This window comes from Rhinatrema bivittatum, chromosome 17, assembly GCF_901001135.1.
Source record: "Rhinatrema bivittatum chromosome 17, aRhiBiv1.1, whole genome shotgun sequence".
NCBI lineage: Eukaryota > Metazoa > Chordata > Amphibia > Gymnophiona > Rhinatrematidae > Rhinatrema > Rhinatrema bivittatum.
This window is the reverse complement of record NC_042631.1, coordinates 43,776,143-43,798,195: the sequence shown is the minus strand read 5'-3', so window position 1 is coordinate 43,798,195 and position 22,053 is coordinate 43,776,143. Positions and strand designations below refer to the sequence as shown.

Sequence of the window (22,053 nt, the reverse complement as noted above, 5' to 3'; positions counted from 1 at the left end):
ACTTACTTTATGCATTATCGTGCCTTGCTGTAAACCATTGTGATGGTTATCTAACTTAACGACGGTATAGAAGAGCTTTTAAATAAATAAATAAATACATACATACATACATAAAAATAGATTGCATGCTCCTTATCTCAGGGATAAGCAGTAGATTGCCTTAAATCCATCTTATGGACTTTTCTTCTAGGAACTTGTCTAAATATTTTTAAACCCAGGCATACTAATAGCTTTCACCACATCCTCCAGCAATGAATTCCAGAGTTTAATTATGCATTGAGTAAAAATGTATTTTCCTATTTGTCTTAAATGTATCACCTAGTAACTTCATTGAATCTCCCTTAGTCTTTGTATTTTTTGATAGAATAAATAAGCAATTTTCCCATTCCACGCTACTCATTATTTTAAAGACCTCTGTAATATCTCCCCTCGGCCATCTCTTCTCCATACTGAAGACCCGTATCCTCTTTAGCCTTTCCACCCCCTTTTTCATTTTGGTCACCCTTCTCTGTACCATTTCTAATTCTGCTATATCTTTTTTGAGATGTTACTTAGTTTTAAATCAACCTCAAAAGCAGTCTGATTTAGATAATGAGACTGTGGGAATGCATGAAGGCTGTGGTATGAGGTAAATTGATTTCTAGAGCCTTGTTTGTCGAGAGAGAAAAGGAGGGAGCTCGACTGGCATTGCTACAAAAAATAGCCAAGTGGGAACTTTTACATAAGAGATCGTTAGATCAAAATATCTGGAGCAAACTGGAGCGGGCGAAACAGGAATTGTGGTCCTCAGAACTTGCTAAGTTTGCTCATTAATTAGATTTATCCAAACACCTATTTTTTTTTATTTTGGAAACAAACCAGGGCAATTATTGGCCAGGAGGTTAAAGAAGAGAGTTACTCAGAATCATGTACAAAAATCAAAGCTAGGGATGGGAAATTCTTGATGGATTCCACAAGCATTGGATTGCGTTTTACTAAATTTTATGAGGAGTTATACTCTAATGAGGGTGCAATGGATGATGTGGGGATGAAAGAGTTTCTCAAGGATATTCCTTTGCTGGTAAGGAGGAGCGCAGAAGTTTGCTCAATGATGAAATATGGCAATTTATTAAAGACCTGAAGTTGGGCAAGTCACCTGGATTAAGATGGCTACATGTCCAAATTTTATAAAACATTCCAGACAGTCCTGGTGGTCCAATGGTTGCAATGTTTAACTCTCTCTGTGGGGAAGGGGCACTTTCTACTAATGCAAATGTAGCAGGTATTACAATTATGACTAAGACAGGTCAAGATGCCACGCTGTGTGGGTCATATCGTCCTATTTCCCTTATAAATATTGATCTGAAGATATTGGCCAAAGTGTTAACTAACAGATTGGGTTTGCTCAGACCTTGATCCACGAGGACCAATCAGGATTTGTACCGGGAAGACTTGCCTCAGACAATGGTCGTCAAGTTCTTAATTTGTTGTGGTGGGCAAGGAACAAGGTAAGTCAGCGGTTTTGTTGGCAATGGATGCCGAAAAGGCCTTCAATCGAGTTAATTGGTCCTATTTGTTTCAGGTATTAGAAAAAGTTTCAACTGGTATATAAATTTATCACATGGATACCGAAATTGTATCTGCATCCACAGGCATGTATTAAGATAAATGGGGGTATACTGATACCTTTAAAGTTAAAAGGGGAACCCGAAAGGGGTGCCCTTTGTCTCCCCTGCTTTTCCCCTTATCACTAGAGCCATTTGCAGGGAAGGGAGAATTAGATGAACTCAGCTTGGCAAGACTAACTACAAGTTGACTTTATTTGCTGTGCCTGGAGCCTCTGGCCCCACCCCGCCCCAGACCACCCATGTCCCGCACCTTTTTGCAAGCCCCGGGACTTACACGCGTCCTGGGGCTTTACGCAAGCAGCCGAGCCTTTTGAAAATAGGCCTGGCATGCGTAGGGCTTTTAAAATCTGCCCCTTTGTGAATCAGAGGAGGATTGTTTCTGATCTTAAGAAAGGCAAGACACTATTTGAGGGTTTCTGTGACCAAGTCGACTAATTAGGAAGATTAATCTCAAAACATTATAGTATTTTAAATGCTGATCTGAAGAATAAACCAGCTCATATTGGGGTATGGGAGCGAGATCTGGGGGGAGGCCATTAGAAGAAGCAGGGTGGGATCAGTGCTTTTTAGCTGTAAAGAAAAGCTCTATTTCAGCTACCATAATGGAGACTGGTTATAAAATATTTTTTAGGTGGCATTTGACCCCGTTTAAGCTGCATAGAATATATCAAGTGGTTAAAGAAGCATGCTGGCGGGGATGTGAGGATAAGGGTACTTTTTTTCATTTATGGTGGGGTTGTCCTAAGGTGCAGAAGTTGTGGGCCAAGATTATTTAATTCTTTAAGTCACTAATGGGACAGACCATGGAGAGGGATCTGAAACTTTGTTGGGGATCCCAAACTAGTCATTTCCTGAGATAGAGCACAAACTGTTGGTGCAAGTGTTGTTGGCTGTTAAAAGTGAGAAAACTTATAAATGGTGTCTAACAGATGTTCCAAGTCTGTTATCAATTCAGGGAAGGCTTCACAGAGTTTAATATATGGGAAAATTGACAGCAATAGGAATGGTTCCCTGACCAGATTTGCATGGGTTTGAATGCCCTATGTTATATCATTACAAGATAATAGAGAAAATAACGCATAGATGGGCCATACAGTCCCCTGGTCAATTATTGTTATTTTTTGTATGATTTTGCTTACCATTTAGGGTACTGGCAAGCATCTCCATATGGGGTAATTTTCTTTTTATTTATATGTTTTTGTGCTTGTTGGATATTTCATGTCTATCTACTGCACTGCATTACCTGAAGACTTATGTGCGATTTAATTTAGGGTATGATGTTATGGCTTGCCTTAGGGTTGGATTTATGTGGGGGCAGAGGGTGGGTCTCAAATAAAGTAACATGTATAATTCTGATTAATGTACTGGGGTTTTGGCTTTGTAATACTACGTTTGTTTGATGATAATGAAGGCTTAATTACCTGTCCCCATATGCTGAAGCAGTTCCATAAAAAAATTTAAATGGAGAAAAAAAAAAAGCAGTCTGATAAATCCTCGTGGCTATTTATCCTTGAATTATATGTGGCGCAGACCAAAATGTGTTCTGTGTTTTACTCTGGTTTATTGGGCAAAGTTTATCAAAAGGATTATGTATGTTTTAATCTGTAATCCGCCTTGGACAGTTGTGCAACAAATGCTGACAATAAATTTGTAATAAATAGAAACCAAACGCCTTGGGTCCGAAAGGATCCTGTGTGGGTGCCCCCATCCCTTTATAAAAGTATCCATCACTAGCATTACTTGATGGGGGAGACTGCGAAGCGGAAGCCCATCCTGAAGCATGCAAGAGCTCAAACACCAGCACAATCCCCATGGATGTTGTCTGCATAAAGTCAACAATCGACATCCATATCTGCCAAAACTTGGCAAATGGGAGCACTATAAATATTAAAAAGTGGGGTTGAAAGGCCACTTTCAACCCCACTTTCACTTACACTTTCAACCCCACTTTCACTTACACAGGAGTCCCTGTGGGACTCCTGTGTAATTGAAACAAAGCTGATGGCGGTTTATTGAGCAAATGTACGCTCCGAGTTTGCTGATCCAAAAACAGAAGTGAACCATTTAAGGGGGTACCACTCATTCCTATAAGTTCTAGCTGTTGCAGCAACAACCTATGGACAATGGTGTTCAATGCTGCAGAGAAAGCAAACAATACTAAAAAGTGTTCGGTGCCACAGTCAAAGCCTCACCGAAATACATCAAAAATTGAAAGCAACAAAGTCTCCAGTGTTGTCTCCTGCAGAAAAGTGATCGCAGCAGCTTTCAAAGCAAAAGCACATGTGTATTTTTGCTTTGAGAAAAACGTATGCATGGTCTTTGTCTCAGTGCAGAGTTTGAAAATTTGCCCCTGAATGCTAATCACCCCGCTCCCCTACACTGTCAATTCACTCTCAAGCCCCATTTCCTATCCTGACATATTGCATTAGGCCCAAAGCACACCACCGATCCTCAAACCTGCAGCTTCAAACACCAGGAACCTAATCATTGGGCCACTCCTTTCACCCTATGTACGGCCTATTTCTTTTCTTTCTTATAATAGTGAACATTAAAGAAAAGCTATGTTACGCATTTTTTCTATTCTACACTACACTATGACTAATTCTAGATTTGGGTTCAATGGCATATGACCTCTGCTGAGCGATAGGCTTGCCCTCCTACCTTCACCTCCAGGGTTTTAGAAGTGGCTTTCTTGGAGTCCGCCTTTGACAGAGTTGCACCAGTCAGTTGATAAGCCACAGTCAAGCAGAGTACAGCGCAGAGACCCTTCATATTACTCAATGACTATACCACACTGAGGATGCCAATGCCACTGTAAGACAGACGGAGAGAGACACAAGAATTAAAACCAAAGGAGTCACAGCACAATAGAAAATACAGACTCATGCTCATGAGATTCGTAAAGTCAGAGAAGTATGTGATCAGTTCATAAGCAAGAGATAAATTTGTGCAAATTCCTCTTAAATTCATTCAGATGATGTTTGTATGATATACTTAAAGACATGGCAAACACAGCAAAGCCAGAGGCCTTACTTGTACAAAAAAACTAAGAGTGTGTCTCAAAGTTAACTCATATCAAAAACTACTGACACTTCAGAACAAACAAAATGAGATTAGGGGATGCCAAGAACACAGAGTTATAGAATATTTATAATATAAATCATCTTTAAATAAGCACATTCTGCAACCTGTTTAGAAATCAGACTAACATGAAGGTACTTTGGAACAAAGAGAAAATGCCCAGTAAGCTTTTAATACAATCCTGATTCTTTGCTACGCAGAAGTGAAAGTGCCAAAGAGCACACCAGTGGCGACATCTGCTGGTTCAATGCAAGAACAGCTTTCCATCCATGTAACCAAAGCAGGTACAACAGCTACCACTAGCACTTCAGCCACTCACCCCACTCTTTGGATCCCCAGGTTACTCCTCATCTCTCCCACCCTCTACTGGCTGCACAGGGTGCCACTGAGGCTAAGACCAGCCCTACCGGTAGGTGAATATAAAGCAGCTTGGTGCTACAGACTGCCTCTGGATCCACTGGGCTTTGCAATCAGAGATGTGAGGAGGGAGGGAAACTAGAGTGTCCCCTTGGGGCTTGACAATAACAGAGTTGGGATATGCATTTGTTTAAAACAAATATGGAAAATGCAACAAATAAGGCCAATTTGTTTCATTTAGGGAACCTTGAAACAAATCGAGGCACCCCAAATGAAACTAACCTTATTCATTGCATTCATTTTAAATGACTGAATTGGGCATATGTCTGGAGGCCAGATCTCGACCCTGGATCCAGGACCGACATGGAGGCCAGGTCCCAAGGTCTAGGGCTTGGCCAGGGCCCAGGCACTGACACTGGTTCCTGACGCCAGGAACTTGACCCAGACCCAAGCTCAACTCCTGGGCCTCTGCTTAGGCTGGGGCCCAGGCCAAGGCCAAATGCCAAGGCCTCAACCTGGAACCAGACCCAACCTGCTGGGACAGATGCCTGGGCCTCGGCACAGATCCGCAGCATCGGAGATACTCTTCTGCCTTTTCTTTCTTCAGTTCTTCTATGCCAACTGATGTCAGTCGCTGGGATGAATGCTCCAGAGTTTACGCAAGGGTCCAGATGCCAGGACCTCAGCCCAATGCTGTGACCTGACCTGAAGGCTGGAGCCGGATGCTGGGGTCTCAGCCCGACCCAGGCACAACACCAGGACCTGACCTAAAGGCTGTGTCAAAAAGCTGGGGCCTTGGCCCAGGGTCAAGCCCAGGCCTCAGAGATCCTCTTCTGCTTCTTCATTCTTTGGCTCTTCTATTCCAACTGATGCTTTCCATTGAGGTGAATGCTCCTGAGTTGACCACGTAAGGTCTCCAATGCTGGGGCCTTAGCCCAATGCTTTGACCCGGTCTGTAAGCCATGACCCGACACCTGGGCCTTGGCCCAATGCTGCAGCCCAGCCCAAAAGGATGGGTCCCAACAACAGGGACTTGGCCCAGACCCAGGCCAGACACCAGGACCTGACCCAAAAGCCAGGGCCCAATGTTGGGGCCTCGGCCTGGACCCATGCTTTAGAACCCAGCACTGGGCATGTGTCTGGGTCAAAGCCCTGGCATCGGGACCCAGCATTGGGCCTGGACCTGGGCCGAAGCCCTAGCGTTGGAACCCGGCTTCCAGGCCGAGACAAGACTGGGCCCGGGCTCAAGCCTAGGCCGAAGTCTCAGCCTTGCACAGGCCAAGACTGAGGTTGCGTCGATCTATCACGGCTTTAGCCTACACAAGGCCAAGGCTTCAGCTTGGGCCTGGGCCTCACCGGTGGATTCCCACTGGATTGGTTGGGGTTGGCGGGGCAGGAGGGCTCGATTTCATTTTTTTCTTCATTTTTGGTATTTTCTTTTAAACATTTGATTCATTTTTTTCACATGAATGAAATGAAGCAAACATTCCACGAATTGAATTTCATGAAAAAAGAACCTCCTGAAAAACGAACCGAAAAATGAAAACAAATTAGGTTTTATCCCTGTACACCCCTATACAGAGCCTACAGGACATAGACAAATTGTTTAACCTATTGGGGGAAGAAGTGGTAGCTAAACTATTTTCTCTCCTGTCATGATCAGCGCTCCATGACTCGGACTACAATGCCTGGTCAATGATGGGGCAGATATTATTTGGTCAGAATGCTCTTTTCATTGCCCTCGTGATTTCCATGCACTTAAGCTAAAACTAGAATCTGGCTTTGATCTGTCATTTGTGAACTATGAGGACTGCACCCAAGCTACACAACACAAATGAAAGATGGGGCAGCAGCAGAGAATAAAGAGAGAAGGGTCAGAAGCTGTAGTATACCTATCCTTTGAACCTTGGACAGCTACAAAACAAGAAAATACTATGGTACCTTCATTTATCAAAATCATAATATACCTTCTGCAGTGTCTGCTTAGTCCAAAGGTCAAGTCCCAGCCTTCATAAGACCATTTTTAGAAAAGAAAATACCCAAAACAAACCGAGGCACTAATTTTACCATGAATACAATTGCCACATTATCAGATATTCAAAAGCAGCTCCAATCTATTGGTAATGACATGAATGGAGTTTCCAGAGGAGGCTGAAGTTTGCAGGATACACATAGGGATTTTGAGCCCCCTCAGCTGTCTCAGTTTTTGGCAGGGAAGACTCCCGTGGGCTCCATAGAACCCTGTGACAATGTACCCGGTTCCTCTTGAAAAGAAAATCGGTCTAGAATGCTACATTGATTGGCTTTAATTTCTTGAAGTATTTTACAAATATTTCTTTAGGTTGTGTATATCTATGCCCCCTCAATTTGAGGACTAAAGTTAAAGAAACAATAATTTGTAATTGCTGTATGATTTTCTTCTTTTTTGTGAAACTTATTACTTACTGTTTCTTTGTATTTCTAATCAAGAATATAATCTTGTTTAAATATGTAAAATTGCACAAACAGAAAATAAAAAAAAGAAAAAAAAAAGAAAATATATAGTTACATAAAAACATGTCACATTTTTATGCAAAATTTCAACATTTTTTGGGTGCAAATATCTCTGCTGTGTAGGTTTAAATTTTTTTTTTATTTCTATTGCCATTTGAAAGAGCATCTTTTATGCTACAAAAATCACCATTTGTCTTGGACCCAGCCTTGCTTTGGTCAGAATTACAGTCCCAAAGACAAGCATCATTTGAAAGCATGAATGCACTATGTTAAAAAGAGACATTATTAGCACCCAACTGTGAAACATGCAAATGAGCTAGAGATGCAAATTTTTACAATGCAGCTCCGTTTACTGTGCTTACCACACTTTAAGCTTTTGACACATTTGTTTAGGCATATTTTCATAAATTTGTTATCAAAGTCAGTGCAAAACTTTGTATACTGATTAGTTACCTTGCATTGGTCAATGGTGGCTGAGCCACTGCCAATTCAGCAAAGTTGACAACCCCATCGCCTAGGGGCCACTCCAGCCAGACAAGGTACCAGCCACAGGTTGCCAAGCTTTAATTTAAGCACAAATCAAGAAGAGGCTAGACACTACATACGAAAATTGCTTAAACTGCAGATTTCACAAAAATTCACTTAGCCTTTTCTCCTGCCTTGCCCATGCTTTTGAATGTCCCATCAATGCATGACAAAGTGGCTTGTGAATAAATATACTGCCTCCCTGATGAAGTTGTTATGGGTGCAGCAAGGGTAGCGATAATGTGCTCTTCTGGAACCCAACAGATGTTTCTACGGGGCGGCCAGTAAAATGACCTGGCAGGATCTACGGGGTGCAAGAAATTGACCAAGACATCACATTCCTCAATTAAAACTTCACATATATGGCCAATCCACCAGGAATTATCATAGATGCAAGCTAAATACTGATCAAGTTGGAAGTTGGATTCTTGAAGGGCAGGAAAATATTCACGTTCATGTCCTAGAACACTTGCAATGAATGAGGTGACATCATTCAAAACTTTGCTAATGCAAATTTGAGTTGCATCAATCGGCTTGAATTGATGATTTTCCCTTGTGCCAGCAATTGTATGACTTTTGCTACACCTGTCATCCTGAACAGGTCTGATTGCTTTAATGTCCTCCTTTGGGACAAAGAAAAATTTGATACCACAAAGAACACAATAGTTCACAGGTCAGGGCATGTTTCCAAATTCTCTGCCACAACACACTGCTAACATGACATTACCATGGCTCCTTGTGAAGGTGATATTTACTGTATGCAAGCCTGAACATGCAAAAGTATCACAGCACAATAAAATGTCCATTTTGAGGGGTCATTTAAAAAAAGTATGTCGAAGCAAGATGTGTCATATGCTACAAGCATGGTAAGCTCCACAAGCTTCGCCGCACTGTAGAATTTCACATCTCTAGCTCATTTGCGTGTTACACAGCAGGGTGCCAAAGATGCCTCTTTTTTTTTTTTTTTTTTTTTTTTTTTTTTTTAACAGAGCACACCCATGCATGCAAATGATGCATATCGTTGGGGCCTTAATTCTGACCAAAGCAAGACTGGGTTCAAAATGAAACAGGGCAACTTTTGTAGAAAAAAAACAAAAAAAAACATGGTCTTTCAAATGACATAAAAAAGAAAAGATTTAAAAACTACACATTAGAGATATTTGCACCTGAAAATTGGCAAAAATATGCATAAAAAAGTGGCATCATGTCTTTATGTAATTATAGCTTTGCTTCCAGTTGCCTGTAAAGCCTCTTGGTGCAAATGTTATACGTATATGCTATAGGCCAGGACTACTGTTCCAGTCAGGGCCTGAATCAAAATATAGGTCAGGAGCAATGAGGAGTCAAAGTAGACCTTATATTTCTTTTGTTAAATTTTTCACATACTTTGCTGGCCCATAATAAGGGAGGCAAGCTCACATTATGTTCCAAACTTTGCACTGGGACTTACCACGTACTAATTCACAAAATTTCAGGCCTCTGAAGTGTTCTCAGGCTGCAACACCTGGACAAAATGGCCATTTTAGATCGTGCGGAGCATGGTACTCAGTGGGGACCTCCATTCAACTGCCTCTACCTCTCCAACCAATGGAAATCCAGGTGAAAAATTTAGCATGGTTTTGTTTCAGACCACAAAATGTTATTTGATTTGGAGGAGGTTGAGCGTGGGCCCCTGGTCCAGTTGATATTGAATGACCCTGTACTCATCCAGTGCGGGGGAGGTAAGAAAAGGGCTGTAAACACCACTTGTAACAGGGCCTTAGCACATATCTGGTCTCCCTCTACTCCCAGCTAGTTCAGGCCTAGTTGTTGAAAGAGCCAATCAAAGCACAGAGTATTAGCAATGGTTTTCTGATCAATACCATAGCAAGATGTTATAGTCTGTCCAAGCCTCACTCTGAACAAGTATCCCAAACCTCAGCATTAACATTTTTGTAAAACCTACCTGCAGGCCAGCTCAAACACAAGTTCCAGAGAAAATAATAAATTGCCCAACATGCATGGAACAGTTTACCAGTGGAGGTGGTGGAGACAAGGATATCTGAATTCACAAAAGCATGGAACAAACATAGGGGATCTCTAAGCGAGTGGCAGGGATTGTAGAGCTGAGCTGTTGGTGCAGATGGGCAGATTAGACGGGCCATATATATTTTTCTGCCGTTATGTTTCTATGTTCTGTATAACCAATAATCAGAAGCCGTAAGTATAAATGTTTCACTAAGCTAATACTATTATGACAAACGAGGTATTTTCACCAAAGCATTGTTCCTCTCGCATCTTTTAATGAATCTCATTATCTTCTATTTTATATGTAATGTAATGAGGATTTTTGCCTGCATACAGGTACAGGCATGTTTTTGTGAGCCTTTTCCCCCAAAAAACCCTAAATATTAAGGAGCAATTCACCCACTTGAGGCCAGCAAGGAGGCGATGGCAAATAGCTGGACCCTCTCTGCGGTACATTATGTATTACATGTATCATTAAACTAGAACGAAGGCTCATTATTCCTGCTTGGACAGGCAAAACCATGCTAAGGACATTGATCACCTAAAGCAAAATGCCCTGAGCACGCTCAAGGAGTAATGTCAGCATGATCTAACACAGAACAGAGCAGATGACTGTAGATCGAGTCTGCTCATTTTCATTCCTGGCACAGTGCCATAGACTCCTGCTGATCTCTGGCTTTCCTCTCACTTTTTTGCAGCTATGATCTAGGAACAAGAAGCCAAAAACATTTGCCACACTTCAACAACCACAATACAGTCTCAATTACATATGCTCTAGATCCACAGGAGATAGGAGAAAGGCGGGAACCAGATACATAGGGACCGAGATGGAAAAATCCTGGGCACAAGTCACTCACTGCTCTAGCTGGCCTAACCCTCAAAGGAGTTGCCACTGCAGCTGGCTCAATCCTGAGTGGCCCCAGGCCAGAGAGAAGTGCTAAAGAAAGGCTGGAGAGGAGGAAAGCAAAGAAAAAAAAAAGTGTAAAAATAAAGCAAAAGTAGTAAAAAAACATAACAAGGTAGTCAAAAATCATTCATGTTAGAGCCCACAGAAAAGTCTTCAACTACTTAGCAAGATACAAGCATCAGGAATGCCTGGCATAGGTCAGTATGTATGAAATCATTAAAAACATATTTTTCCATCTCTGCAATCTTTACTCACTACCACTGAGTGACAGCTGTCCTACCCACTGAGGTATATTGTATTGAAACCTCACCAGAAAATGCAGACCAGAAGGGTGCATCCCAAAAATGACTAGCATTTGTGCCTGACACTACAACTAGGAGTTGTGAACATTTCATGATGTCTGATTAATTTCTTAGGTACAGAAACTTGCACGTTTATGATAATGTGTTATAGGAATTTCTATGTACTAAGTACACTACAGTAGAATACGCAAGAAATGGAGTATCTTATTTATATTCTGCCTTTCAGCTACTTCAAAGCGGATTACATTCAGCTACTGTAGGTTTTTCCCTATCCCCAGAGGGCTTACAATCAGGGAGGGTAACTTTCAAACACGTGTGCACATGCCTACATACATAAGTATATATGGACACGCACACGCAAGCACATGTATTTTACCTCATGCACACAGATGTGCATGCACGATATAAAATATGCGAAAATCTACCCAACACAGTCACGTACCTAAAAGATATGTGGCATATAATGTTGAACATAGCCAGATAAGTAGTATTTTAACACTTACTCAGCTATATTATTTAGCCAGATAGTTGGCTATTTTTTTTTTGGGGGGGGGGGGGATTACAGCCTAGAACAGCTGCCAGCACATTTTTATACCGGTGTGTTTTAGGTTTTATCAGTGAAAGAAACGTTTTTATGGTGAATGAATTGATGTTCTGTTAGACACCAAGTGTCAGAGTGTAGACAGACGTCAAAGCACTCAAAAGATGAATCAGGATGAGCGGAAACTGAGAAGATTCACCAGCACAAAAACATGCCGCCAGCTGCTCCAGGGGTGTATGACTTGGAGAACAAAAACTGATGAGGGGTGGTGGAGTAAAATTTTCAGGAATTAAAGACCATCATAAAATGATGAGAAATCAATTCTGTGATCGTGTTGATGGATTGTGCAAGCCTTTAAAATCTTCACCAGCATAAAAACCTGCCGGTGGTTGTTCTAAGAACATAAGAAAATGCCATACTGGGTCAGACCAAGGGTCCATCAAGCCCAGCATCCTGTTTCCAACAGTGGCCAATCCAGGCCATAAGAACCTGGCAAGCACCCAAAAACTAAGTCTATTCCATGTAACCATTGCTAATGGCAGTGGCTATTCTCTAAGTGAACTTAATAGCAGGTAATGGACTTCTCCTCCAAGAACTTATCCAATCCTTTTATAAACACAGCTATACTAACTGCACGAACCACATCCTTTGGCAACAAATTCCAGAGTTTAATTGTGCGTTGAGTAAAAAAGAACTTTCTCCGATTAGTTTTAAATGTGCCCCATGCTAACTTCATGGAGTGCCCCCTAGTCTTTCTACTATCCGAAAGAGTAAATAACGATTCACATCTACCTGTTCTAGACCTCTCATGATTTTAAACACCTCTACCATATCCCCCCTCAGTCATCTCTTCTCCAAGCTGAAAAGTCCTAACCTCCTTAGTCTTTCCTCATAGGGGAGTTGTTCCATTCCCCTTATCATTTTGGTAGCCCTTCTCTATCGCAATTATATCTTTTTTGAGATGCGGCGACCAGAATTGTACACAGTATTCAAGGTGCGGTCTCACCATGGAGCGATACAGAGGCATTATGACATTTTCCGTTTTATTCACCATTCCCTTTCTAATAATTCCCAACATTCTGTTTGCTTTTTTGACTGCCGCAGCACACTGAACCGACGATTTCAATGTGTTATCCATTATGACACCTAGATCTCGTTCGTGGGTTGTAGCACCTAATATGGAACCCAACATTGTGTAATTATAGCATGGGTTATTTTTCCCTATATGCATCACCTTGCACATATCCACATTAAATTTCATCTGCCATTTGGATGCCCAATTTTCCAGTCTCACAAGGTCTTCCTGCAATTTATCACAATCTGCTTGTGATTTAACTACTCTGAACAATTTTGTGTCATCTGCAAATTTGATTATCTCACGCGTCGTATTTCTTTCCAGATCATTTATAAATATATTGAAAAGTAAGGGTCCCAATACAGATCCCTGAGGCACTCCACTGTCCACTCCCTTCCACTGAGAAAATTGTCCATTTAATCCTACTCTCTGTTTCCTGTCTTTTAGCCAGTTTGCAATCCATGAAAGGACATCGCCACCTATCCCATGACTTTTCCTAGAAGCCTCTCATGAGGAACTTTGTCAAACGCCTTCTGAAAATCCAATTATACTATATCTACTGGTTCACCTTTATCCACATGTTTATTAACTCCTTCAAAAAAGTGAAGCAGATTTGTGAGGCAAGACTTGCCCTGAGTAAAGCCATGCTGACTTTGTTCCATTAAACCATGTCTTTCTATATGTTCTGTGATTTTGATGTTTAGAACACTTTCCACTATTTTTCCTGGCACTGAAGTCAGGCTAACCAGTCTGTAATTTCCTGGATTGCCCCTGGAGCCCTTTTTAAATATTGGGGTTACATTTGCTATCCTCCAGTCTTCAGGTACAATGGATGATTTTAATGATAAGTTACAAATTTTTACTAATAGGTCTGAAATTTCATTTTTTAGTTCCTTCAGAACTCTGGGGTGTATACCATCCGGTCCGGGTGATTTACTACTCTTCAGTTTGTCAATCAGGCCTACCACATCTTCTAGGTTCACCGTGATTTGATTCAGTCCATCTGAATCATTACCCATGAAAGCCTTCTCCATTACGGGTACCTCCCCAACATCCTCTTCAGTAAACACCGAAGCAAAGAAATCATTTAATCTTTCCACGATGGCCTTATCTTCTCTAAGTGCCCCTTTAACCCCTCGATCATCTAACGGTCCAACTGACTCCCTCACAGGCTTTCTGCTTTGGATATATTTTAAAAAGTTTTTACTGTGAGTTTTTGCCTCTACAGCCAACTTCTTTTCATATTCTCTCTTAGCCTGTCTTATCAATGTCTTACAATTAACTTGCCAATGTTTATGCTTTATCCTATTTTCTTCTGTTGGATCCTTCTTCCAATTTTTAAATGAAGATCTTTTGGCTAAAATAGCTTCTTTCACCTCCCCTTTTAACCATGCCGGTAATTGTTTTGCCTTCTTTCCACCTTTCTTAATGTGTGGAATACATCTGGACTGTGCTTCTAGAATGGTATTTTTTAACAATGACCACACCTCATTTTTTACTTGTAGCTGCTCTTTTCAGTTTTTTTCTAACAATTTTTCTCATTTTATCAAAGTTTCCCTTTTGAAAGTTTAGCACGAGAGCCTTGGATTTGCACACTGTTCCTCTTCCAGTCATTAAATCAAATTTTATCATATTATGATCACTATTGCCAAGCAGCCCCACCACCGTTACCTCTCTCACCAAGTCCTGTGCTCCACTAAGAATTAGATCTAAAATTGCTCCCTCTCTCGTCGGTTCCTGAACCAATTGCTCCATAAAGCTATCATTTATTCCATCCAGGAACGTTATCTGTCTAGTGTGACCTGATGATACATTTACCCAGTCAATATTGGGGTAATTGACGTCTCCCATTATTACTGCATACCAATTTGGTTAGCTTCCCTAATTTCTCTTAGCATTTCACTGTCCGTCTCACCATCTTGACCAGGTGGACAGTAGTATACCCCTATCACTATAGTCTTCCCCGACACACAAGGGATTTCTACCCATAAAGATTCAATTTTGTATTTAGTCTCATGCAGGATGTTTATCCTGTTGAACTCTATGCCATCACGGACATAAAGCGCCACACCTCCTCCTGAGTGCTCCTCTCTATCATTGCGATATAATTTGTACCCCGGTATAGCACTGTCCCATTGGTTATCCTCTTTCCACCATGTCTCTGAGATGCCAATTAAGTCTATGTCATCATTCACTGCTATACATTCTAATTCTCCCATCTTACTTCTCAGACTTCTGGCATTAGCAGACAAACATTTCAAAGTTTGTTTTTTGTTTGTATTTTCATTCTGCTTTTTAATTGATAGGGATAAGTTAGAATTTTTTAGCTCAGGTGAGTTTTTAGTTACAGGCACTTGGACTACTTTTCTAATTATTGGAACCTCACTGTTGGGATGCCCTAATTCTAATGCATCATTAGTATCCTTTAAAGATACCTCTCTCCGAACCATGCGCTGCTGAGCGACTGTCGGCTTTCCCCTTTGTTCTAGTTTAAAAGTGCTCTATCTCCTTTTTAAAGGTTAGTGCCAGCAGTCTGGTTCCACCCTGGTTAAGGTGGAGCCCATCCCTTCGGAAGAGACTCCCCCTTCCCCAAAAGGTTCCCCAGTTCCTAACAAAACTGAATCCCTCTTCCTTGAACCATCATCTCATCCATGCATTGAGACTCCGGAGTTCTGCCTGCCTCTGGTGACCTGCGCGTGGAACAGGGAGCATTTCAGAGAATGCTACCCTGGAGGTTCTGGATTTAAGCTTTCTACCTAAGAGCCTAAATTTGGCTTCCAGAACCTCCCTCCCACATTTTCCTATGTCTTTGGTGCCCACATGTACCACGACAGCCGGCTCCTCCCCAGCACTGTCTAAAATCCTATCTAGGTGACGCATGAGGTCCGCCACCTTCGCACCAGGTAGGCATGTTACCAGGCGATCCTCATGCCCACCAGCCACCCAGCTATCTACATTCCTAATAATCGAATCACCAACTATGACGGCCGACCTAACCCTTCCCTCCTGGGCAGTAGGCCTTGGGGAGATATCCTCAGTGCGAAAGGACAATGCATCACCTGGAGAGCAGGTCCTTGCTACAGGATCCTTTCCTGCTGCACCTGGTTGGTGCTCTCCCATCATGAGACCTTCTTCCTCCAAGGCAGCACCAGGGCTGCCAGTCTGAAGTTGGGACTTGATTACTATGTCCCTGAAGGTCTCATCTATATACCTCTCTGTCTGCCTCAGTTCCTCCAGGTCTGCCACTCTAGCCTCCAGTTCTAGTGATCTGTAGCGGTTTTTGAGACTTGGCCGGATAAGTGGCGCAAATCTGCTCGACAAGCGCATTTCTGCTCTTAATTGCAGTCATTTATATGAGAAGATTTAACTCACTTACTTTTCTTAGCAATTGTTGGCTTTTACGCATGAAATTCATTAAATTTTCTAATATGTGCGTGAGATGGTAATTACCAATTATACCAATCAGTCCACCAGCTAGCCCAGTCTAAATGCAGCTCGTGCAGACCCTCCTGGCTCATGGACCTGAAATCCCCACATGTCATCCAGACCCTTCACCCAGTCATTTGTTCACTTTTAAGATGCTTACAATCACTTAGACCAGATATTGAGCAGAAATAAACATGCGCAAATAATAAAATGCACGCGTCACTTTGGCAGTTTGTAAAATAACAACTTACACACAAATATGTTGGCCTCTTTCCAGAATGCCCTTGGCCTGCCCCTTTATATACAGTGGACCCTCGAGTTACAACCAGCTTGACATACAAACAACTTGGGTTACAACCAAAAGTTTTGTTTTGAGTTACAACCAAAGTTTTGAGTTACAACCTAAGTGCCGGCCAAGGCCATGTGTATCCGCTCGTGCATGCAGTTGCTTCTAATTGGGCGTTTTTTCCTGTCAATCGCGGTTTTTTGGGCTTGGTGAGTGGGACTTCTGCTCTGCTGTTGCAGTGATTGGCTGCTGCTGCTGCCGATGAGGCCTGTCCATCTCAAGCGCACCCAGAGATGCAAATGTTCACAGGAGCACATAGGCAGACCCGGCACGGCATTGCAGCAAGCAACAGCAACACTGGCGACAAAGGAAGCTTCTGTGCAGCAGCAGAAAGGGAGTGTAGCACTCAGCTGGCTACAGCAAGGTATCAGGAGGGGAGGAATGAGTATGCTGGGAGGGGGAAATGAGTGTTTGGGGGCCAGAGATGTGCTCTGAGGAGGTGGGGCGGGGGGAATCCTCCCCTTCCTCCCTTCCTGCAAGCTAAAGATGTCAACTTGAATGGTGAATACAGTATGAAATTGTTGTTTCTGGTAGGCTAGGCACATTTTATAACTTTTTGGTGAGTACACTAGGAAAATTATAGATGTTTCTGGTAATTACACACATTATACAACCCTTTTTTATTATGAAAATGTTAGGTAAGGGGTGCTTTGGGAGGTTCAGAACGCATTACGGGTATTTCCATTATTTCTTATGGAAAAAATAGTCTTGACTTACAACCAACTTGAGTTACAACCAGCCCTCTGGATCGGATTGAGTTCATAAGTCAAGGGTCCACTGTACATGCAAATTTACTCATAGTCCCTGATGTATGTAGCAACTTTTAAAATATCGTTCACTCACTTATGGGCTATTTTACACACGCACATGCTTTTGCAACCACATTGTTTGAAAATGAACATGAGGTAACAGAGGGTGAAGTGATTTGCCCAAGGTCACAAGGAGTAAGCTGGTGACCACAGGTATGAACCAATAGCAAGGCAGCTTCGAAACTGCTTGATGTCAACCAATGGCAGGTAAGCTTAAATGCTCGATGACATCAAATTGTGGTCTGCCTTCCCTGAGATTTCACTTAAATTATTCTTGCCTGGTCTGTTTCCCTATAATACGGGAAAGGAGTGGTAAACTAGAAGCAATTTAAAATCAATACTTTTATTTAAAAAAAATGTACAAGTTTTAATCAATAACATTAACAAACAATATCCAAACCAACTTAATAACCAACATGACACTGCTGATAAAAGTGTCAGTAGCAAATGATTATTCTATGCTACATATGAAGAAAGCGATCAAGTACCAAGAGATGCATTCTAGACCAAGAAAGCATGTCAGAAAATTATAGTCCCAGCTGTACTGGACAATACAGGCCTGATTAAAAACAATGTATACGCACACCTTGATATGTTGCCTGTATGTTACAACCTCTGAGCTCAGGAAGGAAGCTCTGTTTGGCATAAAGCAAGTATTAAAAAGAGCACTAGCAGTAAATTTAAGAGATTGTGATCATTCTCAACATATCGAGGCTTGCTTCATTCCTATCATAGTTTGCACAGAACAAATCCATTTGGAAACATTAACCCAGGAGAAAGCAAAAGAGGGAGGGGGAAGGGAACATATGGAAAGGTTATTGCTTAAGTAACATAAGTATTATGTACTAGGGTGGGTGATGTATAGAAGGCTTTATGAGAAGCATATGATTATGGCTAGTAACTATAAGGTGTTTATTTTGTTTTTTAGTTTAGTACTACAGATGCCTTTATTATGTTATAACTCGCTTAAAATGATTGACAATAAGTGAAAAATAAAAATAAAAAATGTAAATGTATTTCTATTCTGCCTTTCACAGCTGGCAGTGGCAGCCGAAGCAGGGAGGGGCAGGGAAGTTTGAGGAAGGGCGGGAGGTTTGGGGGAGGGGAAGATAGGCTACTCTAAGCAGGGGAGTCAAGTAGACTCCCTCTCTCAAATGCCTGAGGCTGTCCAGGTTTCAGAGCAGCACCCAACTCCTCTCTGTCTCAGTTCCTAGTGGCTCTACAGATCTCTTCAGCAATGGCCCTCTGGGTCCCTCCCCTTCCCTGAGTGCTGGGCCAAGATCTGAGATATGGGCTAGAGCAAGCCAACCCAAGGATACAGGAACAAAGAAGGGGCAGGTGGAGGAGATAGTCAGAATCACAGGGTGGGGGGAAAGGGGAAGAAAGACACATGGGGAGCAAAGGAGGAAAGAGACACAGAGGTATGGAAGAAAGGTCACAAGGTAGGGGAGAGGCACAAGGGGCGAATAAGGGAAGGTAGGCAACAAAGATGGGGGGGGGGGGGAATGGAAAAGGCACAAAGGAAACAAGAGGAAAGGAAATAAAGAGGAAGGCACTGGGGAGGAGAGAGACAGGAGGGAGAGAAAGACAAGAGCATGGGAAGGGAATTAGAGACAGGAGGGCAGCACAAGAGAGGAGTGCACAGAGGAGGGGGAACATCTTGAGAGACAGGTGGCACAAGGAAGTCAGATGAAAGGCTGGGAAGGTTTTAAGGAAAGAGAAAGCAACCCACCTGTGTCTGAGAGGAGGCTGTATGTTTGGGAGTGTGCATGTGACTCGAGATAGGAGACGTGTATTTGGGAGTGTGTGTATGATAGGAGGCTGTGTGTTTATGGAGAAGTATGGAGGTGTGTATTACAAAGGCTTTAGTTGTGATAAGAGCAAAACTGCACGAGAGAGGTTGATGTGTTAATGAGGACAGTCGAAATAACATTTTATAAAACAAGTATATTGAGGGGAGGGGGGGTTGAAAGCCAAGTAATGAGTGGATCGACAGTTGAAAATAGGCTGTAACCTCCCCACTCCTCCTAAGGGATGAAGTGTAGTGGGGTGTCCAGTTATGGTCCATGGAAAAGTTGCCCGCCCTAAACCGAACTCAAATTCTGGAATAAATGCAAGGTGAGAGGAATATCCGAGAGGGTAGGCTTGGTCCGGCTGCACTAGGAACGGGTCTTGTACAGCTAATCTGCCTCAGTTTCTGTTAAACTGCGGATGCCACATCAAATCTCGGTACCGACAGAAGCGGCTCCGCTGCTAACACACGTCCCCCCAACACTGTTCCCATTCCTTCCGTAGGATGTGTCATTACTAAGACGTCAAGGGGGGGCGGAGCAAGAAAGCGCGAGTTCCGGTGCCAGGAACGCGCCAACTACTACTTCTATCACACGCTGCACTCGGCGACGCGCGTGCCACCTTCACCCCACCTCCAGGCCTCACTCACCCTACTACCATTGGCGGATACAGAACATGGGCGGAGCCGCGCGAGCAACAATCCCGCTCTGAAAATGACTTGGCCCTGAGCGGCGAAGCCGAGAAATTAGCGGGTGCTGTCGCGAACGCTGGGGAGGTCTGAAGCAACAGGGGCAGGCGGAACTTACCTGCGGTGTTGGCAGCTCACTCCGGTAGAAGCCGCTGTGTTGCAGCTGTTGCACTTGCCACTTCCGTTATTCCTGCACTTCCATTGGTCTCTGGTTATCATGTGGCGAGAGCTGTCCTAGCCCTGGTCAAAGGCAGATCGTACTTCCTATGGAAGATGTCATCACGTTAGCCGTGCATAGCAGGTCCTAGCTCACTACGGAAGCCGTCAGCACACAGAAAGGTTGAAAGTCCCAAGAGATTATGAAAGATTTGGTGCGTGAGCATCTCAGCTGTCAAAATTATAATGGTATCGCGTCGCCATGGAAACAAAAGGAAGGCTGAGAAACCCTGCCCTGCTGGGAAGATCCTGCCCTTCGATACAGGGATGGATTTAAGATGACAGCACCTATATGCAGAGGACTTAAAGCAAGAGTGCCTCCTTTCCCTTCCCCTGAAAAGCAGACTGCAGGGTGCCAGAAGGTACCAAAAATCTCAATTTTTGGCACCTATAACATTTTTATGTTGCTATGCCTAAATCTGGCCCTGGTTTATATTGCCATAATCCCTGGCTCTACGCCTCTCCTGCTGCTTCTGGACCCATAACTACTTGGGTTCTTCTCCTCCGTTGCCTGCTCCTGCCCCACCCTTTTCACCTGTCCCCCCCCCTATCCTCCCTTGCCCCATGCACACGCCTATCACACCCACTCAACATTCTCTCGCCTAGCAGACGCAGATGCTCTCCTTTAAAAAAAAATAATTTTTATTTCATAAAATGAACAGACATTTACAACTACGTTTATCAGTTAACACATATCTAACACTTCATGGTTATATAATCTTCATGAAATTTACATAAAGAGAAAGGAACAGTGCCTAACAAAAACGCTTTCCAAACCTGTCATCTCATGATTTTTCAAATGCCCCGTATAGATCTAAAGTGTGGCCTGCAATATGTAATGCATGGTAGATGAAGAACTAAATACTGATGCAGCTGTGACTTTGCTGAGATTGGGGGTGAAGGCATGTGTGAATGACTGAGAAAGTATGTGGGGTTTAAAGGAAGGGAGAGGGAATGTAGAAGGGAGGACACTCTCCCTTTTCACCCACTAAACAAAGCACACAGACAAACTAGACAGAAACAACAAACACATGCATGCTTCTTTTACATAAAAAAGGAAAAGATAAACACAGTGGGGCAATGTGTGGGCAAGCATGGCTGAGTATGCGTTGTAGATGTAGGTATGTGTGAGTTTGTGAGGAGTTTATGGTGTGTATGTGTAGAAATGTGTGGGTTTTGTATGTGGATGTGAGAAGTAGGGGGGACAGATAAATGGAGGTATGTAGTAGTGTGTGTGTGTAGTGTATATGGGAGAGGGGGTGTCTGGGGAGTTGATGTGGGGTTTGTGGTAGCATCTTTGCAGGTGTTGTGACTGTGTCTATGTGGAGGTGTTTGTTTCGGAAGGTAAAAGTGTGTGGGGATGGGGGTGTAGTTGGTGCAAAACTGTATAGGTAAAAATACACGATGTATACTGATTTCATTGTAAAGGAAGGATACCTAGCAATAAAATAAACAAACATGGCACATAATAAAGTTGTACTCTGTTTTCATAATATAGGGAGGATACCTAGCAGTAAAATGGGCAGATTCAGAGAAAAGCATGGTTGAATAGCTGTTTTGATTTTTTTCTTTAAAGGAAGAGTAATAGGTTTCCTTATGTAAGTCGTGGGATATTGATCACACTAGATAAATAATATCGAATGAAAGATGTTTCTAATTTATGAGGTGATTCTCTTTAATAATTTTCATTTGCACTCTGGAATACTACTACTGCTTCTGAAGTTTTGTGTTCATGAGATGTGAAGACAGTTACAGATAAAAATTATTTTCAGTGCTGGACCTCTAAATTTAGGCACAGGGGATAGTTGGCCAAAATCTAGCCAGTGATGCCAACCCCAACTCATCAATCAGATTTTTTTCAAATCCACTAAGGATATGCATC

General features: G+C 42.5%; 1 protein-coding gene across 1 annotated transcript in view; it reads right to left on the bottom strand.

Annotated features, from left to right (window-relative positions):
• Positions 1 to 20,601, bottom strand: part of CHID1 (chitinase domain containing 1) — a 780,048-nt gene extending 759,447 nt beyond the window's left edge. Inside the window, exons 1-2 of the mRNA XM_029582484.1 lie at positions 20,074 to 20,601; positions 4,269 to 4,419 (exon numbers count right to left, since the gene is read on the bottom strand). Of these exons, the coding sequence (XP_029438344.1) occupies positions 4,269 to 4,379 (111 nt within the window). The 5' untranslated portion in view covers positions 4,380 to 4,419; positions 20,074 to 20,601. The remainder of the gene's footprint in view (positions 1 to 4,268; positions 4,420 to 20,073) is intronic.
• Positions 20,602 to 22,053: the final 1,452 nt, after the last annotated feature.